Below are 21,775 nucleotides of genomic sequence, written 5' to 3'. Positions count from 1 at the left end.
CTTCTATGTAGAATCTTTAAAAATTGATATAAATGAACTTATTTACAAAACAGAAATAGACTCACAGACATAGAAAACTTATGGCTACCAAAGGGGATAGCAGGGGTGGGAGGGAAAGAGATAAATTAAGAGTTTGAGATTAACATATACACACTACTATATATAAAACAGTTAAACAACAAGGACTACTGTATAGCACAGGGAACTATATTTAATATCTTATAATAACCTATAATGGAAAAGAATGTGAAAGAGTAAATATCATATGTGTATGTATATATATATATATATATATAGAGAGAGAGAGAGAGAGAGAGAGAGAGAGAGAGAGGGAGAGAGAGAGAGAGAACTGAATCACTCTGCTGTACACCTGAAACTAACATGTTATAAATTAACTATACTTCAATTAAAAAAAAAGAAATCTACAATATATCCCTTACAGTGAAACCAGAAAGGCAAAAAATAATAATTTTTAATGCAGCCAAAGACAAAATCCAAGTTGTCTACAAGGCAACAAAAATTAAATTTGCATTAAAATTTCTGATAGCATCATGAGTACAGAAAAGTGTGAAATAAATTCTTTAAGTGGATGAGTGAAAAAAGATTGTCAGTCTAGAATTCTGTACCTAGTTAAACAATAGTATTGAGGGTGAAATAAGGATAATTTTAGACAAATAAAAACTGGAATAGCCTCCACTGAAAGAACTTCCAAGGAGTATATTTAATTAAGGAGAGAATTTAACCCAGAAGGAAGAAGCAGGATGCAAGAAATTATGGTGATTATTATATTATGTATACTTGAAATCTTTCGTAATATTTGAAAAGAGTGTAACAGCCTTCTTTGTTTAAACACTTCATTAAATTGCCTCAAAATTTTGGATGTTGAGAACCACTGGCTACAGTATCTATTTATTCTTATAGAAACCAGAAACCTAGGGCTTACTGCCTCACTTCCTCAAAAACTTAGAGAAAAATAAGAGTATCCTCCAAATTTTGAAATTTGAAAAAAGAAAGAAAGAAAGAAAGAAACCCTACATCTTGGATGCACAAAGGAAATAAGAGAGAAAATGATATAATTTAAGTTAAATTGTATTATTGAATTATTCTGATTTCAGAATTTTAAACTACATATTTGTTGCCTACATATCCTATGTAAATCATAATTAAGATTTTATATTATTATAAGATATGCAAAACTGCCTATGTAATTTAGTTATGAAATGAGGTAAGCAGAAGTGGAAATTTATGTTAAAACAATTATAATGGTGATATCATTATTCAGTCTGTACATAGTACTGTTTAGAATCTTTAATAGCTATTTATATTATTACAAGGCCATAGGTGCTTGTGAAAGGTGAAAGACGTGGGAAATACAGAGTAGTGCAAAGAAGAATATAAAAAGTTACCTATAGTACTATGACTCAGAAATAACCACTGTAAACATTTGGATATATATCATTACTGAAGTCAAACGACCTAAACACAACTTCCAGCTTCCTTACTCACTGCCTTTACAGATGATATTTAAACTCTCTCAACATTAATTTCTTTACTGTACCATGCGGGTATTAACAGTATCTACTTAATGAGGTGTTCATGTAAGGTATATAGTACAATACTTGGCACACAATAAATTTGACTTATTTCACTAGGCTTTTTTTCTTTCATACTATATATCATATATACTTAACATAACATGAATATATTTAACATTACAATGCACTGTACATATTCAATGTACATATTATTTAGTAGCCTGCTTATTCACTCACTAATAGGCCTTGAATATTTCTACATATCAGTATGTATTCTTCCACAACATCATTTTTAATGGTTGTACATTTTTCCAACATATGATGGATTAAGAGGAAGAGGGGGAAGAAGAACAAAAGACTGATTAGAAACCCATAGGAAAGAGTGGCATGGGCTTATAAATACTACCAAACGTAAACTAGATAGCTAGTGGGAAGCAGCCGCATAGCACAGGGAGATCAGCTCGGTGCTTTGTGACCACCTAGAGGGGTGGGATAGGGAGAGTGGGAGGGAGACGCAAGAGGGAGGAGATATGGGGATATATGTATAGCTGATTCACTTTGTTATAAAGCAGAAACTAACACACCATTGTACAGCAATGATACTCCAATAAAGATGTTTTTTTTAAAAAAAACAACCCATAGGAAAGAAATTATAACCCAGAAACAAAAAACACAAACCTTTAAAAATTTTATATATTATAAGAAAGCAACAAGAAAATGAGTTTAACCAAACGAGAACTCAAAGACAAAAGAAAAAACATTGGAATAAAAGAAAATGAGGCTATAACACTAAAAATATTAACAGTAAAAGTATTTAGAAATAATAAAAATTAAAGAAACTTAGGATAATCATTATGAGCACAATTAAGAAGATATATGTATAAGGAAGACAGCAAGTTAACAGAAAAATGTTCCTCTGAATCCAAGAACCCAAAAGTGGAAGAGAAAAACCTTGAAAGATGCTATAAATTTGTTTTCCTGAAATGAAGGAATAACTGAGTCTGCATATGAAAAGGGCAACCATATTTCATTATGACCTCAGAATGACAGACATCAAGATATAAACTATTTAAGTTAATAAGTTTAATAGAATTCTTCAAGAACTGGGCATCCAATGTGTTCTCTGCTCATGGGTTGTCACTTCTTCCAGGCTTTTTTGGTGAACAGAGACAAACTGGTATGTATTTTTAAAGGAGGAAAAAATACTGAGTTTATACCGATATTACCAATTCAAAATTAAGATTATAGGGTTTTAATTTATTTGTTTTTATATTTGTACCTTTTTTCTCTTATGTTGAAAATGTTGGTTCCTGAAAACATGAATATAAATACTTATTTGCTTTCCCCTATAATGTGCAAACAATAGCTTCAAAATAACAACCCCAATATAAGTCTACTTAATGGAAGCTTGAAATTGATTAAAGATTTAAATGGAAGACCTGAAACCATAAAACCCCTAGAAGAAAACATAGGAAAAAAGCTCCTCGACACTGGTCTTAGCAAAGATTTTTTGAATAAAATGCCAAAAGTACAGGCAACAACAGCCAAACAAACAAGTGGAACTATACCAAACTAAAAAGCTTGAAAAGACAACTTACGGAATAGGAGAACATATCTGCAAATCATGTATCTGATAAGGGGTTAATCGTCAAAATATATAAGGAACTCACACAACTCAGCAGCAAAAAACCCCTAAATAATCCAATTTTAAAATAGGCAGAGGATTTGAATAAACATTTTTCCAGAGAAGATATAAAAATGGACGACAGTATATTAAGGGCCAGGACTTCAACATATGAATATTTGAGGGATACAAACATTCAATTGATAATATTCTAACCCTGGCCCCCAAAATTCATTGTCCTTCTCACATGTAAAATATATTCACTCCACCCCAACGGCTCAGAAAGTCTTAAATCATTTCAGCATCAAAGTCTAAAGTCCAAAGTCTCATCTAAATGTCATCTAAACCATATATGGCTGAGACTCAAGGTATGGTTCACCCTGAGGCAAAATTCCCCTTCAGCTGTGAACCTGTGAAACAAGACAAATTATGTGATTCTAAAACAAAACGGGGGACAGGCATGGGAGAGACATTCCCATTCCAAAAGGGAGAAATAAGAAAGAAGGAAGGGGTGACAGGGCCCTACTTGAACACTGATGGTGCTAGATGTGTCCCCACACATTACCTGCCTTACTGCCTCTCGTGATTGGCTGGAAAATGACCACTTGGCCAACCACCAAACTCTAGAATAAGCAAAGACTCTTGATTTAAGGTCTTCATTTCTCTCCCAAGGCAACCCTCCCATATTATTTTTTCTATTTTTTGTTGACTTTCAAGGACACATAATACGGTAACATAGTTACTGTGGCTTAATAGCCATCAGATCATCATAAATCAGTCTCCTGAAATGTATATCCTAAAGGCCTTTGTCCAGTGCACATCTGTAAACACAGAACCGCAGCAGAAACAAACTCTCTGCCTTTGATTACTTAATAAACAATGGAAGAATTGGAAAGTAATTTCAAGGAGGGAATTGTAGAATTCCAGAACTTCCACTTCCTGAGGTGATAAAATTCTCATTAGTACCTATAAAAGCATGGTGGGCCTTCCCATAAAATTGAAAACAAAAGGCTTTGCTCAGCTTATCTAAGATAATTATATTATGAATAAGTTTTTAAATCTAAGAATTAAACTATAATCTGATTAAAAATGGAAACTCTAAGACCTTTAAAATAAAACTTTTATAACTGTAAATAAAACTTGATGATGTTTAGAAAAATGATATATTTATTATAGACTAGAAATAGTATGAATTAGCAATCTTGTCTTTTAAAGAATTAAGAATTGAAATGAATCATGTTTCCTTCGGGCTCTGAACCTCTCTTACAGAATTTCTCAAGTTATAAATAACACATTCAGGTCTCAAGGCAGTTACTAGACAACTGACTACTTGAGGACAGGACTTCTAACTGACCCACCATTAGAGTCTACAGAGCCAAACCCCAGAGCTTGGCACCCAATAAGTAGCTGCTTAGGAGCGAATGGTGCTTCTTAGAATATTAACCTAGCCTCTCAGAAATTGAGATGTCTCACAAAACTTGGAAGAGTACATATATGTCAGAGTGAGTTTACACCAATTAATACAATCACAAACAAGTACTGTGAATCTAATCAATTCAAACACCACATGTAGGTATTAGGTTAATGATGCAGAGCAGCAAAAAAGAAGAATAAAAGAAGTTAACACTAAGAGACAAGGAATAGTTTGCATCAAATGTGAACTGTTGCAAAACTTTTGGCTTGGAAAAGTCATTACCATACTCATTCCAACTACAAGTAAGTGAAAAGGCATATTCTTCAAAGACACAAGTAACAGCAAACAGATTCCCGCTGATGGGTTTCTTGCTCTCAGCACAAAATTGTACAAAGACCAAAAGCCTGCGATAGCAAATTGAAAGATTCAGGCAAAAGAATATATACAGTGCTGGTTTTCTTTCAGAACCACAGAGTAAAGTAAATTACACATTTTAAAAAAACTTTTATGTGAGAATCTGGCTTTTAAAAGATCATTTTAGGAGCTTCCCTGGTGGGGCAGTGGTTAAGAATCCACCTGCCAATGCAGGGGACAGGGTTCGAGCCCTGGTCCAGGAAGATCCCACATGCCGCGGAGCAGCAAAGCCCATGCGTCATAACTACTGAGCCTGCGCTCTAGGGCCCATGAGCCACAACTACTGAAGCCCGCACGTCTAGAGCCCATGCTCCGCAACAAGAGAGGCCACCAAATGAGGAGCCTGCGCACTGCAACGAAGAGTGGCCCCTGCTCGCCACAACAGAGAAAAGCCTGCGCACAGCAACAAAGACCCAATGCAGCCAAAAATAAAAATAAAATAATTTGTTTTAAAAAAGATCATTTTTGTCCTTGAATTTGATCAGGACTGTTTCTGCAATGCTATTATCTGCTACCGTTTTTTTTTTTTTCTTTTTTTTCTGTACATGGATCAAGTGTATGGGGCTGTTCTTCCTCAAGAGGAACCTGTGATAATGAATCTGGAGAAGAAAGTTTTGAGCCAAAAACCTTTTTGATGTGACAATTTAACTCTGACTCTTGTTTGCTATAATAATGTATTATAGGCACATTACCTTTGGGGGAAGATGTCACCTGGGGGGTACTGCGGGATTCATTTTGGAGAAGGGGTCTGGAAGTCTTGCCCAAAAGTCTTTGCAATGGGAGGAATGGGACTGAAGCTAAAGGAGAGCAAACCAGGTACTGCTCCATTATCCCTTTCAAAAGCCTAGCTCTGCAAATGATTGAGTTCGCTCTCTCTGGGAGGAACCCAATACATCCCAGGGACAGAGTCATCTACAGATGCAATGAGGAAGAAGAAAAGGAGAGTGGGGAGAAAAAAAGAGAGACTCCATACCTACATTCAAATTTCCTTTCTCCCTCTCCCAAGAATTATGCAGATCCTTATTAGAATGCTACCATGCCAACCAGATAAGAAGGCAACAATTATTTAAATGCTTCACTTGTTTTTGCTTAGATATTGATATTAGCCAGAGCCCACGTCTGAATCTCATAACTGTTCTTTAAGCCGAAAGAATATGATTTAGCATATAGAGAGGGCAACCAACTATACTTGAACCTTGGAGTCTAACACTGGTGGCCAGCAGAGCACATAAGGGATGGTGTCCAGGGTCATGACTACAGTAAATTTTGGAGTAGCAAATTCCTAATGAAGTAGTTTAGGCAGTCCTCAGACTCTCCCAGTTACCAAAAAGAAAACAAAAGAAAAAAAAAACCCACCCATTTCCTCTAAAGCATGTGTCCTTAATTATAATCCAAAGACCTCAATGGGCTTATACATAAAATTTTTGCTGTCAATCCCACTCCTGGGCATATATCCAGAAAAGATGAACACTCTAATTCAAAAAGATATATGCACCCCAATGTTCATAGCAGCATTATCTACAATAGCCAAGATATGGAAGCAACCTGTGTCCATTTACAGATGAGTGAATAAAGAAGATGTGGTGTATATATATATGTGTATATATACATATCTATAAGTATATATGTATATACATATACATACAATGGAATATTACTCAGACATGAAAAAGAATGAAATAATGTCATTTGCAGCAACATGGATGGACCTAGAGATTATCATACTAAGTGAAGTAAGTCAGAGAAAGACAACCGTATATGATATCACTTATATCTGGAATCTAAAAAATAGTACAAATGAACTTAATTACAAAACAGACTCACAGACATAGAAAAGAAGCTTATGGTTACCAAAGGAGAAGAGGTGGGGGGGGGGATAAATTGGGAGTATAGGATTAACAGATGCACACTACCATACATAAAATAGATAAACAACAAGAATTTACTGTATAGCACAAGGAACTATATTCAATATCTTATAATAAATTATAGTGGAAAAGAATTAAAAATAATATATATATGCATATATATATATATGTATATATAACCAAATCACTTTGCTGTATACCTGAAACTAACACAATATTGTAAATCAACTATACTTCAATTAAAAGAAAATTGCTGGGTTTCCCTGGTGGCGCAGCGGTTGAGAGTCCGCCTGCCGATGCAGGGGACGCGGGTTCGTGCCCCGGTCCGGGAAGATCCCACATGCCGCGGAGCGGCTGGGCCCGTGAGCCATGGCCGCTGAGCCTGCGCGTCCGGAGCCTGTGCTCCACAACGGGAGAGACCACAACAGTGAGAGGCCCGCGTACAGCAAAAAAAAAAAAAAAAAAAAAAAGAAAATTGCTGTCTATGAAGAAATTAGATTGGATGGGAGAAAAATAGCATCTCTATTTCCATTAACCTCCAGTTGAAATTTAGCATACTTAAATGCTTATCAATGTAGGCAACAATCAGAAAAACTATTTAGAAATCATAGCTATTTTCTTATCAACAGAGTTATTACAGACATTTCAAAATATTATGTATGCTCATCCATATTATAAAATTACAGGTATTGACCTAGGCTGATATCATTATTTAATATGTTAATAAATAAATACATGTATTACTATATCATGAATTTATATTTCCAATATTTTGATAACTAGATTTTAATAAAATTGCCTTTCTTTTTGATTCTGTGCAATGTGTTTTAAGCACCAAAACGTTATTCTGAGAAGGCACCTATAAGCTTTACCAGTTTGTCAAAGCAGTACTTGGCACAAAAAAGCTAAGAAGCTCTGCTATAGAGCATCACTGTTTTTCCTGAGGATGTGACAAAAACAGCTAGAACTCAGGTACCCTAAAGCAGTATTTCACAAGTTGAAGAATCAATCGTACAGGCTTTTTCACAGGAAGAAATTATGCAGGTATACATAAAATTAAACACAAACCCCTTTATACCTATAGGTCTAACACACAATGAAATCAATATGTATAAATTAAACATAAATGAAACTACAAAACTGATAAGATTTAAACTAATTACATTAATGAATTAATATTAACAGTGTTCTGCTAAGACACCATGAATATGGTGCTAACTCCTGAAGCACAAGTTCTCCTGTATTTAGGAAGCTTATGCTACCATGTATCCCCGCTGAGTAAGTCTGTTTTTCTCTATTTTAACTGCCACAAAGGCGTCCTTTGTACAACATGCCAGTACATACTTTAGTTCTGCAATTGAGAAGACTACCAAATCTGCCTCTGTTCCTTTCTCGATGGCTAGCAAATGTCTAAGAAATACAGCTTAGCAGCAACTTTATCAAAAATAGAAACACAAATACAGTCACCAAAATTTTATCTCAGTACTTGTTATAAGATGGTTATCCAGGTTATCAAGAGTAGGTGTGCATTATTTTTTATTACCATTGAAATGAAAGCATACATTTAAGAAGTTCTTATAAAGAATTCTTGGGTGTCCCAGAAAAAATCTGAGGTCCCTCAGCCCCCAGATGAAGAAATACTGTCCAAAAAACAACAGAGGAATGATGTCATTCACACATATAAGCACAGATTCCCCCTCCAAACCGCACAATAATCTGCAGTCAGTAATGTAGAGAGGTGGGTACATGAATCTGAGAACAGCATAACTGACTTAAGAAGAATATAATTAAGACATCCAGGATTCCACTCTGGACAGGATTAGAAAATGTCAGGGAAAAAGGAGAAGGGACTTTATCTGATTTCAGATGTCTAATTAGAGCCCCTCTCCCCATATTCCATCCTTGGATAGTTTCCTGATAAATAGTAACCCAAGTAAAACTTCAGGACTTGCTCTGATCCTCTTAGCTTCGTATTCTCGCAGAACTCACTCACAAGCTAATAGAAATACTGTGTTAAAAGCAGAAAACTAGGAAGAAAGAATAATCTTAAGGTTTCTGATTGGTATACAAGCTTTCTACATGCAGCAAATTCGGAGTATGTGTTCAGGGCATTTTGGTACCGAGTTATCAGTGCTAATAAATCACTGCTATTTAGACAGTTTCACTGTCAATCCAAGTCATTTTATCTTCAGGAACTGTATAATTCATTGAGGAAAAAAAATAAATACAAGGTGAAGAATTGTTAGAAGAGTGGTTGAAATAAATTATGGTATAATGAGAGTATGGAAGGCTATTTAATCACTGTAATAATGAATTAGAGCTAAATCATTGTCTTAGAGATATTTACATGAAGTGTCCTTGAGTGAGAAAAACATTATGTAGAAAACTGTACGTAATAAATGTGATCTCATTTTTTGAAAAACAAAAACACCTCTATGTGTATGTCATTCTGTATACAAGTTTGTGTACATATGTTTATATATAATTTATGAGCATGGAGAAAACTGTAAAATCATACACACCAGGTTGTTAAGATGGGCTAACTGTGGGCAGAAATAAGGTAATATGATGCAAAAGGAAGAAGAATTGAAGTGATTTATGCAAAAAAAAAGGAGATAAAGTCTTCCGTTTTAAAATAATATATATAATATGATCATATTTATTCATTACAGAAAGAAGAAAAACCAATTCCCAATGTTGGAGGAAATGAAAAAGAAGCAGTAGAGTAGATAAGGAAGGTAAAACTGATCGAGGGGTAGGAAATACTTCCAGAATGGCACGGTAAGACCCTCCAAAACTCTGTTCCTCCATAGAAATAGTAAAAACACTGGGAAAAAAATATCAAAATCAGATTTTTCAGAACTTTGGAATTTAACCAAAGGCTTGCAGCAGAGGAACATTTGTTCAAGAAAAATGGCTGAATCACAGTGAGAACTATGAGCTTTGTAGCGTTTTTTGTTTTCATTTTTGTTTTTTATTGGCTGCGTTGGGTCTTCGTTGCTGCGCGCAGGCTTTCTCTAGTTGTGGTGAGCGGGGGCTACTCTTCGTTGCGGTGCACGGGCTTCTCATTGCTGTGGCTTCTCTTGTTGCGGAGCACAGGCTCGAGGCACGCGGGCTTCAGTAGCTGTGGCACACGGGCTCAGCAGCTGTGGCTCGCGGGCTCTAGAGCGAAGGCTCAGTAGTTGTGGCGCACGGGGCTTAGCTGCTCCACAGCATGTGGGATCTTCCTGGACCAGGGATAGAACCCGTGTTCCCTGCATTGGCAGGCAGATTCTTAACCACTGCGCCAGCAGGTAAGTCCCACTTTGTAACATTTTAACTTGCCATAGTCCCATCACCCTCTCCTCAGTTCTACAGGAGCCTTGAAAACCAATGAGCTTGCAACCATGGTATCTATAAAAACCAGCAACCTAGGGGGAAGAATGGGTCTGAAGCTCCCCAAAAAGCCACCCCCAGAGAATTATCACCATTCAACTTGTCTAGAAGCTCCCCGGAAAGGATCCATTCTCAGTACTTGTCTTTACTTGATCTCAGAGCTTTCTCTTTGCAAAAAGTTCTATCCCCAGGGTACGTGTGGAAAACAATCTGTAGCGATTGTTTAACATCACAGTTACCTGAGGCAAGGATACCTGTTGTAAATAAGAGGCTGACCAAAACACTTAAGAGGAAGAACTAGGGAATGAGATGTCTGAAGAGGCCTTTGAAAAGCTCTGACATATTCCCTGGGATACTAGAAGGCCAGGGCTGTGCCTATATCCAAGAAAAATAGGAAAAGCCAGTCACAAAAGCCACACATTTATTGTATGATGCCCTTTATATGAAATGTTCAGAACAGGCAAATCTATAGAGACTGAAAGTAGATTAGTTTTGGACACAGGCTGAGGGAGAGGGGAAATGAGGAATAATGGATACAGCATTTCTTTTTGCAGTGATGAAAATGTTTTAAAATTAGATAGTGGTGATAGTTGCACAACTCTGTGAATACATTTTAAAAATACTGAATTATATGTATTAGAGGTCAAATTTAATGGTACGTGGATTATACCTCAAAAAGCTTTCTGTAAGTGAACGAGAGGTATGGTGTGTTTTCATCTGATATAGAAGGTTTAGGAGCTGGTCGTCAAAGAGCACAATGAGAGAACAAAACACTTTATGCTTTCAGCACATTAGCCCACTCTCATGTCACTTTAATTCCTGATTAGAGTTTCTAGGCTATTTTATTTTGTGCCATATTATTTTTAACCCAAAAGCTCTTGGTTGGTCAAAGAGTTTTTCCCTCTCCTTAAAATTCAATTTATGCTTAAATATTTATAAAATATATAAGAAGAAAAGATGAAAATAAAAATCTAAACACAGAATGCAACCTAGGAAAATCCCTTGCTGAGATACAGCATGAAAGCTAGCTATGGGCCTTTTTCCTTTCCATCTTACAACTGGTTTTCAAAATGTAACTAATGAAACTCCAGATGTAACAGATGTCACATAAAGCCTATTTCACATTTACAAAGCTCTGCCACACAGTGTAACCTAGGAGGCATCTGGCTAAAACTTTACAAACTGCAGTATTCTGTGCTTTGGCATGATATTAAGGACCTCCAAAAGGAAGCGTCTTAAGGAAAGGCTATTTCCTGGTACTTTTTGCCAGGAGTTCTCCCCTTCGTTTTCTACCCAGGATATTGAGAAGGACAGAATGTCTCGCCACTGTAGTTTTGGACTACAGTGGACTCAAAAAGCTTTTACGTATGCCAGAAATTTAGAATGACACTTTAATTAGAGAATAATATTTTTTTAAAAAAGGAATAAAAGTAAATTCTCTGCTAGGTGTTAGTAGAGAAATAAGCATTAAATTATACTTTAAGTAAAATTGGTTAAATAAATATCAAGTGAGAAGTGTGATTTGGCATCACCAATAAAAAAGAGGTCAGATATTAAATTTTTGAAATGACTGTAGTTCATTTATTTATTCATTCAACAAATATTTTGTTGAGCACTGGCTATAAAGCAGTAAACAAAATACATTACTCTCCTGGAGCTTAAAATTTGCTCAGAAATGCTCCTGCTACTGAAAAGAAAGCAATGAAATTAAATAAGGAAGCATGAAATACTTGAAAGAACGCTGGTCTAGGAGTCCCAAGACCTGAATCCCTATTCCATGGCTACCAATTAGTAAATAAGTGACACCGGATACATCAACTTAATTTCCCTAAGCCTCAATTTCAAACCTTGAAAAATGGTCTGTATACCTGTCCTGCATACCTTGTCAGCTAATTATAAGGGCCACAGAGAGATAAACAACAAGGTCTTACTGTGTAGCACAGGGAACTATATTCAATATCCTGTGATAAACCATAATGGAAAAGAATATGAAAAAGAATATATATATATGTATAACTGAATCACTTTGCTGTACAGAAGAAATTAACACTGCACTGTAAATCAACTATACTTCAATAAAATTTAAAAAATAATAATAAGGACCACAAAGAAAATATTCAAACTTGCCCTGAAAACTATCAAAAGCTCTATACTCACAGACTAGCAGTATTACTTAAGTGTATGAAAAACTATCAAATCCCTAACAATAAATAATTTTAGTTATTATAGACAGTCTATTGAGGGTCTATGTGGTGAGACAGTAAAGCCCAAGGCTAACTGTCAAGTACATTAACAAGACAGAATGACACATTTTCAAAGGTTTTGACCTTTCTACATTTAATCATTCTAATTTCACCTGGGTTTCCTTTACATGTCAAATTACGTTCATATTCTCAAGCAATGTTCCACCCATAGGAAGAGAAAATGAGTCAAACAGACTCCCATCAAACTTCCAAACTGAGCAGCAAGGACCATATGTTTCTTTACTCTTCAGGGTATGTGTTTGTCACCTCTATTTGAATCTTAACAAATGACAGAACTTTCAAAATAGAGACAAATCCACCTTGTAAAAGAAAATAACAATTGCTATAATTGCAACCACATTAATTGGACTGAGTTTTTGCTTAAATTACTTCTGCCCTTTTGTTGAAAAACACTGCCCTAAGAATAATGAAGTGCTTGTTATAAAGCAGAAACTAACACACCATTGTAAAGCAATTATACTCCAATAAAGATGTAAAAAAAAGAAAGAATAATGAAGTGCTTAAGACATGACTGAAATATTAAAAACTTCAAAATTAAACTCTTGAGGAAAACAAATTTTACTTAGCATAATTTGGGTTCGTAGTATTACCGTCAGGTAATGAATATGAATCCGTATAAATGGCTGGTGAACTCTTAAGCATAAGAAACAGATAATATCTATCAGTGCTCCATGAAACAACGGAAGCCAAACATTCTGACTCTTTGGGGCTAGAGAGAGAGAATAATCCTGCGTTTCTTCAGATACTAGCAAACATACTATGATAGCTTAAGAGTAAGCCTAATCCTTCCCTTCCTGGCTCAGAATGAAAATAAATATTCTGTCCTAGACCTAAGATGTGATTTCCCTTTGGAGGTTTTCAGGAAGGAGGGAGCAACAAACAAGAAAGTGATCAGGGATGAATGGGTTTTGGGTAATTTTCAATCACATAACCTTGTTTTAGGAAGTAGAAAGTAAGACTCAAGACAACTGCAGAGAAAGCTCTTAACAGTGACTGTGCTCTGATTATGATTTATCAGCACTGACTAGGTAACTTTCCACACTAATCCACTCCCACTAGCATTCTGGAAGGTTAGTAACTTTACTAAAAAAATTGGAGGGGTATTGAGGGATAGAGTCACATTCCGGAGCATATCATCTGTTGCCATCTAACTGGACCCATCTCCACCCTTTCTGCCTTCTCTCTCTCTCTGCAAGCACTTTTTCTGGAATAACTGACAAATATCTCCATGTGTCCTCAAATAGAAGTTTTGGCCATGCCATTTTCCTCAAGGTGTGTTTATTTGTCAGTCACCAACAAGTAAAATAAATTGCATAGCCAATAAAACCAGGAAATGAGAAAGAACACACAGACACCTCAAAAGCAAATGAAGGGATAGCTCCTGTCAAATCCCTTGGCATTCGATTATAGAACTGCGTGCCTGGTCTTCTCACTTCTCGCTGTAAGCATCTCACTGAAAACATTTTCACCACATAACTAATTGACTGTAAGGCAATTTTGCAATGAAAGTAAACCACCTGGTTGACAGTTTGGTTTCAACGGGTTGAAATGTGTTATCATTTCTTCCAGTTAGAGACGTTATTGATGGCTTTATTGAGCTGACAGAAGACGATTTGCTTTGTGTTGGTTTCTTATCTTGAAACACTGCACTGGAGGAGAAAGAGGCTGAGGGCCCCAGAGGTGCAGAGCTGAACCTACATTTCCCATAGAACTTTGGAAAGTCTATCAACGGACATGTGACAGTATGCGAGGAACAAACACCAGTGGAGAAGGCTTTCAGAGCGCAATACAGAACTCAGTTACAAATATGCATCCTAGTATTTGGAAACTGATACCTCTCTTAACAAAGGAACAAATTTTAGCAAAAAAGATAAAGTGCAATGCTGAACGAGGAGACAAATCAACAAGCAAAAAAAAGTGTATAAAAATACTATAAACAGAAGACTTGAAAGACAAGGTACAACTCACAAAATAAACTCAGTTATTTGTGCAGTGTCACCATGAATCTACACACATTTTAAACATATTCAAAAATTTTGTATTTAGCAATGTCTTTTTAATTGTTATTCATTTCCCACATTTCATTATGTCTTTTTAAATGTCCCTCTTTCATTTTATATCTTTCATGGTAAAATTGCCTTACAACCAATTAATTATGAGGCAGAAATGCTTACAGCAAAGATGTCTAAGGCAAAGATGCTTACAGCGAAATTACCTCGAAGAACCACAGAATTAGGATACCTGCCACAAGGCACCAATAACAAAATAAGTAACTTAGTTTACTTATTAATTTAACCATCTCAAAATAAGTAACTTAAAACTTAAAAAACAGAACCACCGTAAAATCAACACTGTCATACTGGGGCAAGCAGCATAAATTTTTATGTCTCAGAAACACTGAATGGCATTGGTACCTTTTTATTTCTTACTCCAGTCCCTATCTGGATGGCTGAGCTGAGGGCATTTCATGTTTAGTAACAGGGCACATGCTTGCTAGATAAGGGAGCAGAGCTTTCCCTGTGTGACCAGTAAGTGATTGTGATTAAGAGCATCAGCACACTTAAAAAGCTACCTGTGGGTTCCACAGACATTAAAGGGCCCAGCTATTTAGTACCTTCAGACTTACTTGTGCTCCTGTGATTTTGGTGCCCTGGGAGAGAAGCCTCCATAGTCCAGGCTGGAATGTGTTGGGTGGGATTGGCAGTAGATGTCCCGGTGCTCTCGTTATGAGTTGTACTTGGAAGAATAACATCATACACATGGACTTCACCATCAGTGACCAAAGGTTCACTCCCGTTTGATTTAAAATAGGCTTTTTTTAATGTTCCTGAAAGACCAAACAAAGATATTTTAAAACATTACTAGAAGTATTTATTTTACTTTATTTTATTTTAATTTTACTTTTTTTTTAATTAATAAATTTATTTATTTATTTTTGGCTGAGTTGGGTCTTCGTTTCTGTGTGAGGGCTTTCTCTGAGGCAAGCGGGGTCCACTCTTCATCACGGTGTGCGGGCCTCTCACTATCGCGGCCTCTCTTGTTGCGGAGCACAGGCTCCAGACGTGCAGGCTCAGTAGTTGTGGCTCGCGGGCTCTCGAGCGCAGGCTCAGTAGTTGTGGCTCACGGGCCCAGTTGCTCCGTGGCATGTGGGATCTTCCCGGACCAGGGCTCGAACCCGTGTCCCCTGCATTGGCAGGCGGATTCTCAACCACTGCACCACCAGCGAAGCCCCTTATTTTATTTTTATTTATTATTTTTGGCTGTACTGCATGGCTTGCAGGATCTTAGTTTCCCCAACCAGGGATCAAACCCGTAACCCCTGTAGTAAGGGTGCGGAGTCCTAACCACTGGACTGCTAGAGAATTGTCTAGAAATATTTATTTTAAAAAACGTATTAGGGAAACTCTAGAGCTGCTTTCCCAGGCAAACGCAAAGAGAAAATGATGGCCAGCAAGACCACCCACTTCTCGAGACAACCAGTAGTTTCTCTTCTGTTGTAGGTCACATAACCCTGTGAGGTGGCTATTGCTTCTCAAGAGCTAAAGGTTTAGAAATTGAGTCTCCCATCCAAGTTTCCTAGTGCCCAAAGAATTTAGGGCAATTCTACCTCACCTGGGACTCACCACAAATAAAATGTGGCAAATCTTACAGTGTTTCCTTCCTGCTTTCTCAGTGTCTCAATTTCACACATCATTTTAGGCTCCTCAGTACCCAGGACACAAGCTCTCCCTATCTTTCTACCTTCCACAAAGGACAACAGTGCCAGCTTACCTGCGGCCTTCTATTTCTCCACACTTGGCACTAAATTTCAGTGAACTACACACAACAGATAATAAAAATAATAGGGCTCAAATATTTCCCAACACTCGTAGAAACCCCCCCCAAAAAGTAAAACTCCAATTCCAGCAAAACTAAAAGAAGAAACTATATTATCTTCATCTTCGACCAGAAGCTATAAATTTGATTATAAGAAATAGGCATTAAGCTAAGATTATCAACTGGTCATTTTCTCAAGGTATTTATTCATGGACAAAATAAAGAGTCCAACCTAAGACTATTGGGAATCCCCTAGCTTTAGCTTTAGGCAGAAAATCTGAAAACTTTGAAAGAGATCATGTATTTTTAACTCAGTCAAAATAGACAACAGAGTGTTTCCAGAATATAGCACTCTGGTTGAGTATGCCACTAAAATAAATGAATGTGATATTGACCCATTATAGAAATACCCAAGGGAGACTTTTTTTTCCTAAAAGCATTTACAGTGAATGCTCTACTTGGCTCTCACTTTTCCAAACAGCCCATGGACCATTAGAAAAAAAAAAAGAAATATAAATAAAATGTTTAATATCAGTCCACAGAAAAAATTTCTCTCCATGTGCTTGACACTTGGAAAACATTAACTACAGATCAAAATAGAAAAGCAGCTGTTTTCTAGCTAACTAAGGTCAACAGGATTCTAAGTAAAAAGGTGGAGTGTAGAAGCTATATCATGACCACGTGGTGCAGGTAACACACTGCCCAAACTGTGCGAGTATGAATACATATTAAATGCAGTAGGTGAAATGAAAGATTTCATTTAACTGTTTATGATTTTCAGAATGATTTAGAATTGATCCTAGATCAAGATAAATGTATGCGATAGATTTGTTCTCTATATAATGTGTATTTTATTCATACAGAAAAATTTACTAATTAGATATAATTTTATTTTTCACTTATTAGTTGCTCTCTTCTTTGCTAATTTTGGCGTAGAGATTTTGCACATAACGTGTTATTTCCACTAACATGGCTATAATGAATGTATAAGACCCATAAAATCAATTGACTTATCACACTGACCCTATAAGTCAGCATCCAGCTCTATCAACACACTTTGAGCAAATGCCAACTCCTCAGTTATATCCCTGTGTAATTCACTTAAAGGGAGTTCCTTATCGTATGAAATATTTCAACAGTTGTTCTTAACATTTTGTTTGTAATGACTAGCCTTATTAATAATCTTTCCTTTAACTTTTTCACCTAACCATAGGGGTGAAAGTGCTAATAATATTTGTTTACTCCAAAATATTCTTTAAACACCAACTTTTTCAGAAAACACTGCCTTGAAAAACAACTTCCTTAAAAAAAAAAAAAAGCAGTTTCCTTGCTCTTAAACTCTCCATATCAAAGCAAGTTGGCAGAATAGAAAGATGACACATGATATACGGTAGTTGCTGCAGCTAATGTCCCTAAACTATATTTTTGAGAGAATGACAAAGACGACAAGCCTAAAGGACCTGTCTTTAAAAGCCTAAACTGACTAGACCATTTGTTTTCAAGTATCTCTGGAAACTAACCAACTCTCAGCTCACAGTTGGTCCTCTATTACGCATTCTTTAAAAGCACAAAAGACAGAATTCAGTAAGACTAAATACTGTTAAGCTACATCACGATGAGCTACAAAAATGCTGAGAGATATCAGCCCAAAGTAGAGTGTTCATTCTTTCAGTGTTGCCCCATCCTTTTCCACATTCCTATTTTGACAGTGCTGTGGTTAAAAGTACAGACTCTACAGCCTGACCACCTGGGTTTAAATCCCATCACTACTTACTAGCCCTGAAACTTTGGGCAAACTCTCAACTGCCATAAAATAAGGAAAATCAAAGTACCTCCCCTTATTGGGCCGGCCATTAGGATCAAATTAGTCAATACATACATAAACACTTGGAACAGTTCCTGGCATACAGTAAGTTCTCAATAACTGTTAGTCATCACTACGCAGTAATAGTAATGAAAGTAAAATTGTCTTCCTTAGGGCTACTAAGGTACTTTTATATTTTATTTTTATTTTCGGCTGCACTAGGTCTTCGTTGCTGCGCATGGGCTTTCTCTAGTTGCGGTGAGCGGGAGGCTACTCTTTGTTTCAACGCGCGGGCTTCTCACTGCGGGGGCTTCTCTTGTTGCGGAGCACGGGCTCTAGAGCGCAGGCTCAGTAGTTGTGGTACACAGGCTTATTTGTTCCGCAGCATGCGGGATCTTCCCGGACCAGGGCTCGAACCCGTATCCTCTGCATCGGCAGGCAGATTCTTAACCACTGCGCCACCAGGGAAGTCCTAAGGTACTTTTAAATAAATGCCAATTTCCTTTTACTCTAAGTGCATCCCAGCATAATAAAATGGCTAAGGTAATTTTCAAAAGTGAATCACTTAACCCACTTTTGGAGTAAAATAACTGTGACTCTTTCATGCTAAGTTATTAATAGAAGGCCACATTACCTCAAGGCTGTATGGCTCAAAAGTGTTTCAGCTATAACACAGCTCTATTTAACAATGTTTAAGAAACAGTCTGCATTTCCAACAATAATAGTCAAGTATTACTGATCATCTACAATGAGTGGATTGAGCACTGTGGCAGCAAAATAATGCTCCCCCCAGAGATGTCCACATCCCGAGTCCCAGAACCTGTGAATAGGTTACTTTACATACCTTACATGGCAAAAGGGATGTTGCAGATGTAAGTTAGGGAATCTGAGATGGGGAAATTATCCTGGATTATTCAGGTGAGCCCACGGTAGTCATGGAATCCTTGTAAGCAGAAGAGGGAGGTGAGAGAGTGTGTGTCAGAGCTATGCAGTGTGAGAAAGACTCAATGGGCCATTGCTCATTTTGAAGATGGCAAGGGGCCACAAGCCAAGGAACGCAGGAAGCCTCTAGAAGCTGGAAAAGGCAGAAAACAGACTGGCCCCTAGAGCCTCCAGAAGGAATACAGTACTACCGACACCTTAATTTTAGCCCAGTGAGACCAATTTTGGACTTCTGACCTCCATAACTCTAAGGTACTATATTTGTGTTATTTTAAGCTACCAAGTTGTTACAGCAGCAATAGGAAACTAACACAGGCACCTTACTAAGTATCCTTACTATGGGCATTTATTGAGTTAGCCTTCCAACAATCCCATGAAACAGATGCTATAATTAACTCTTCTTTATGAAGTCTCAGAGGGAAGGAAACCAAAGCTTACGGAAGTTATTTAACTTTATCCAAGAATTGAGTTGGGACATGCCACATACCCATACACACACACCCACACACCCTTCTCATTTTGGACAAGGTATACAAGTTAAAAAAATCAACCATCATCTGCATGTTAAAAAACTTTATTTTCCTATGATATGAGTTTGAAATTAATTCCTTATCTTTATATCTCTAGCCATGTGGTAACATTTACTTTGCATTTTCTATGTGCCAGGAACTATGTATTTACTCTCTGCTGAAAGTAAATTACAAAATTTAGTAAGAGTTTCTTATCATCGAGATGTTTATAGATTAGTTGGCGGAGACAGGCATGTAGCCTAAAACTACAGACCATGATACAAATGCTTTGAGAATGATAGGCATAGGACAATCCGGTGACAATAATTAGAGAAGTTGTCATTCCATTTGAGAAAGTCAGGAAAGGTATCTTAGGGAAGAAGATCCTCCATGTGAATCTTAAAAGATGATTAGGGATTTTCTAGGTTTGAGCCTAGAGAATTTGTGGGGAAGAGGGAGTGGTAGTAATAGGGAACAGAGAACTTTCTAGATAGAGCAAAGGGGAAAGTATGCAAAAGCTGACTAGCAGGTAGTTAAACATGGCTGGCACACAGGGGACTGGCAAGAGAAAAGGTTTGAAAGGAAGTAGAAACCAGACTGGGAAGGGTATTCCTGTCATAGGTTTGGAATTTATCTTGTTGTGATAGAGAAATTTTGCAGAGTCTTAAATGGGGTAGAATGTTATAATGATCACTCTGGCAACAGGGTGATGCTTGAAAGGGGCTAAGTCTAGCAGACAGTTAGAAGGCTATTGCAAGAGTCCAAGTGAGAACAGAAGGACTGAGTCAAGGCAAAAGCAGTGAGAACAAAGGGAACATTTGGGAGAGAGCTTTCAGAGGCAAAATTGTAAGAACATAATGGAAAGAGTCAGAGGTCCCTTCAAGGTTTCCGGTTTGAATTACTGGGTAAATGAAGATATTTACCAAGATGAGGTGGTTGCGTTTAGTGTTATTCATCAAATATTTTCAATTCTCTCCCATTCTACTAGGGCACATGCTGGGGTTACATTCTTCTGCCTCATTCTGTCGCTTGATATCTTTGATGTTGGTCAAAGGGTACGAACTTCCAATTATAAGATGAGTAAGTTCTGGGGATCTAATGTACGGCATTGTGATTATAATTAGTGATGCTGCATTTATATACTTTTTTTAAAAGTATAAAAAAAGTATAGAAGTTACTCCAGGGCTCTCTTTCTTTCTTTCTGGCACAATAACCACAAAGGTTCAAGATGATGGCTGGTCCATCAATTTAGTCCTTTAATGACCTGAATAAGCATAGCCCTCCCTGCCATCCTGCAGAGCACATGTTGCAAATGAGAAACTGACCTTCGTTGTTGTTAAGCCACTAATATATTAGAATTATTTGTGTTACACAGCATAGCATAGCCTGCCCTGACTGATACAATAGATAATAGAGAATGAAAAATAAAAGTTGTAGAGGCTTCCTTTTGTTACTGTAATTATTATAAATACATTGAGTAAAAAATGCTATGAAACATTCAAGGGGAAAAAAGTCTAAATCCGGGGCAATCTAAACATTTCCTCCAGAAGGCCTTGCCAGACTTCCCCACAAATGTGCATCTTCTTTGTGTTCCCAGAGCACACTCTGCATATACCACATACACACTCAAGTGAAACTGTCTGTTTTCTTGTCTGCCTCCTCGAAGGTCGGAAGGTACATTATGCATGCCTGAATCTCAAGCACCCAGCAGAATGCTTGGCACCAGTGAAGGTCTCAATAAATACTTGTTGAATGCATGAATGATGAAGGAAGTCATGGGAGAAGATGATATTGTCTAGAGACGTATGGGTGCAAAGTGAGAAGAGAGCTTAGGACAGACACCCCCAAATTTACTGGATAGGTAGAGAAAGATGAGCTTATGGAGACAGAGAAAGAGCCGCCAGAAATAGAAGGAAAATTAGAAATGATAATATCCAGGCAAAGCAGAAGAGCATTTCGAGAAGAAGGGAGTAGTCAAGACTGAGCAAGATGATATCTGGGCGTCACATCTGAGTGGAAGAAAGCATTGTTGGCACCAGAAATGAGCATGCTCATTGTGACCAGATGTAAACAAACACAGAGAGAAAGCACAGGCTCTCCGTTTCAAACTCTTGTTCAAACACACATCAGTTCCAAATTCTGCACATTCAAAAGAAGGACATTGGGGGCCTCAGAACAGACTTAGTAGTAGGAAAAGAAGACGAAGAGGA

The 21,775-nt window shown here is 37.1% G+C and overlaps 1 protein-coding gene across 1 annotated transcript in view; it reads right to left on the bottom strand.

The window, feature by feature from the left end:
- CORIN (corin, serine peptidase) overlaps positions 1-21,775 on the bottom strand; it is a 247,920-nt gene that overhangs the window by 191,532 nt on the left and 34,613 nt on the right. Inside the window, exon 3 of the mRNA XM_069540711.1 lies at positions 15,121-15,321. Coding sequence (XP_069396812.1) covers positions 15,121-15,321 — 201 coding nt within the window. The remainder of the gene's footprint in view (positions 1-15,120; positions 15,322-21,775) is intronic.

This window comes from Delphinus delphis, chromosome 5 (assembly GCF_949987515.2).
Source record: "Delphinus delphis chromosome 5, mDelDel1.2, whole genome shotgun sequence".
Taxonomy (NCBI): domain Eukaryota; kingdom Metazoa; phylum Chordata; class Mammalia; order Artiodactyla; family Delphinidae; genus Delphinus; species Delphinus delphis.
Note: the sequence above shows the minus strand (reverse complement) of the source record. Positions and strands in the feature narration are given on the sequence as shown.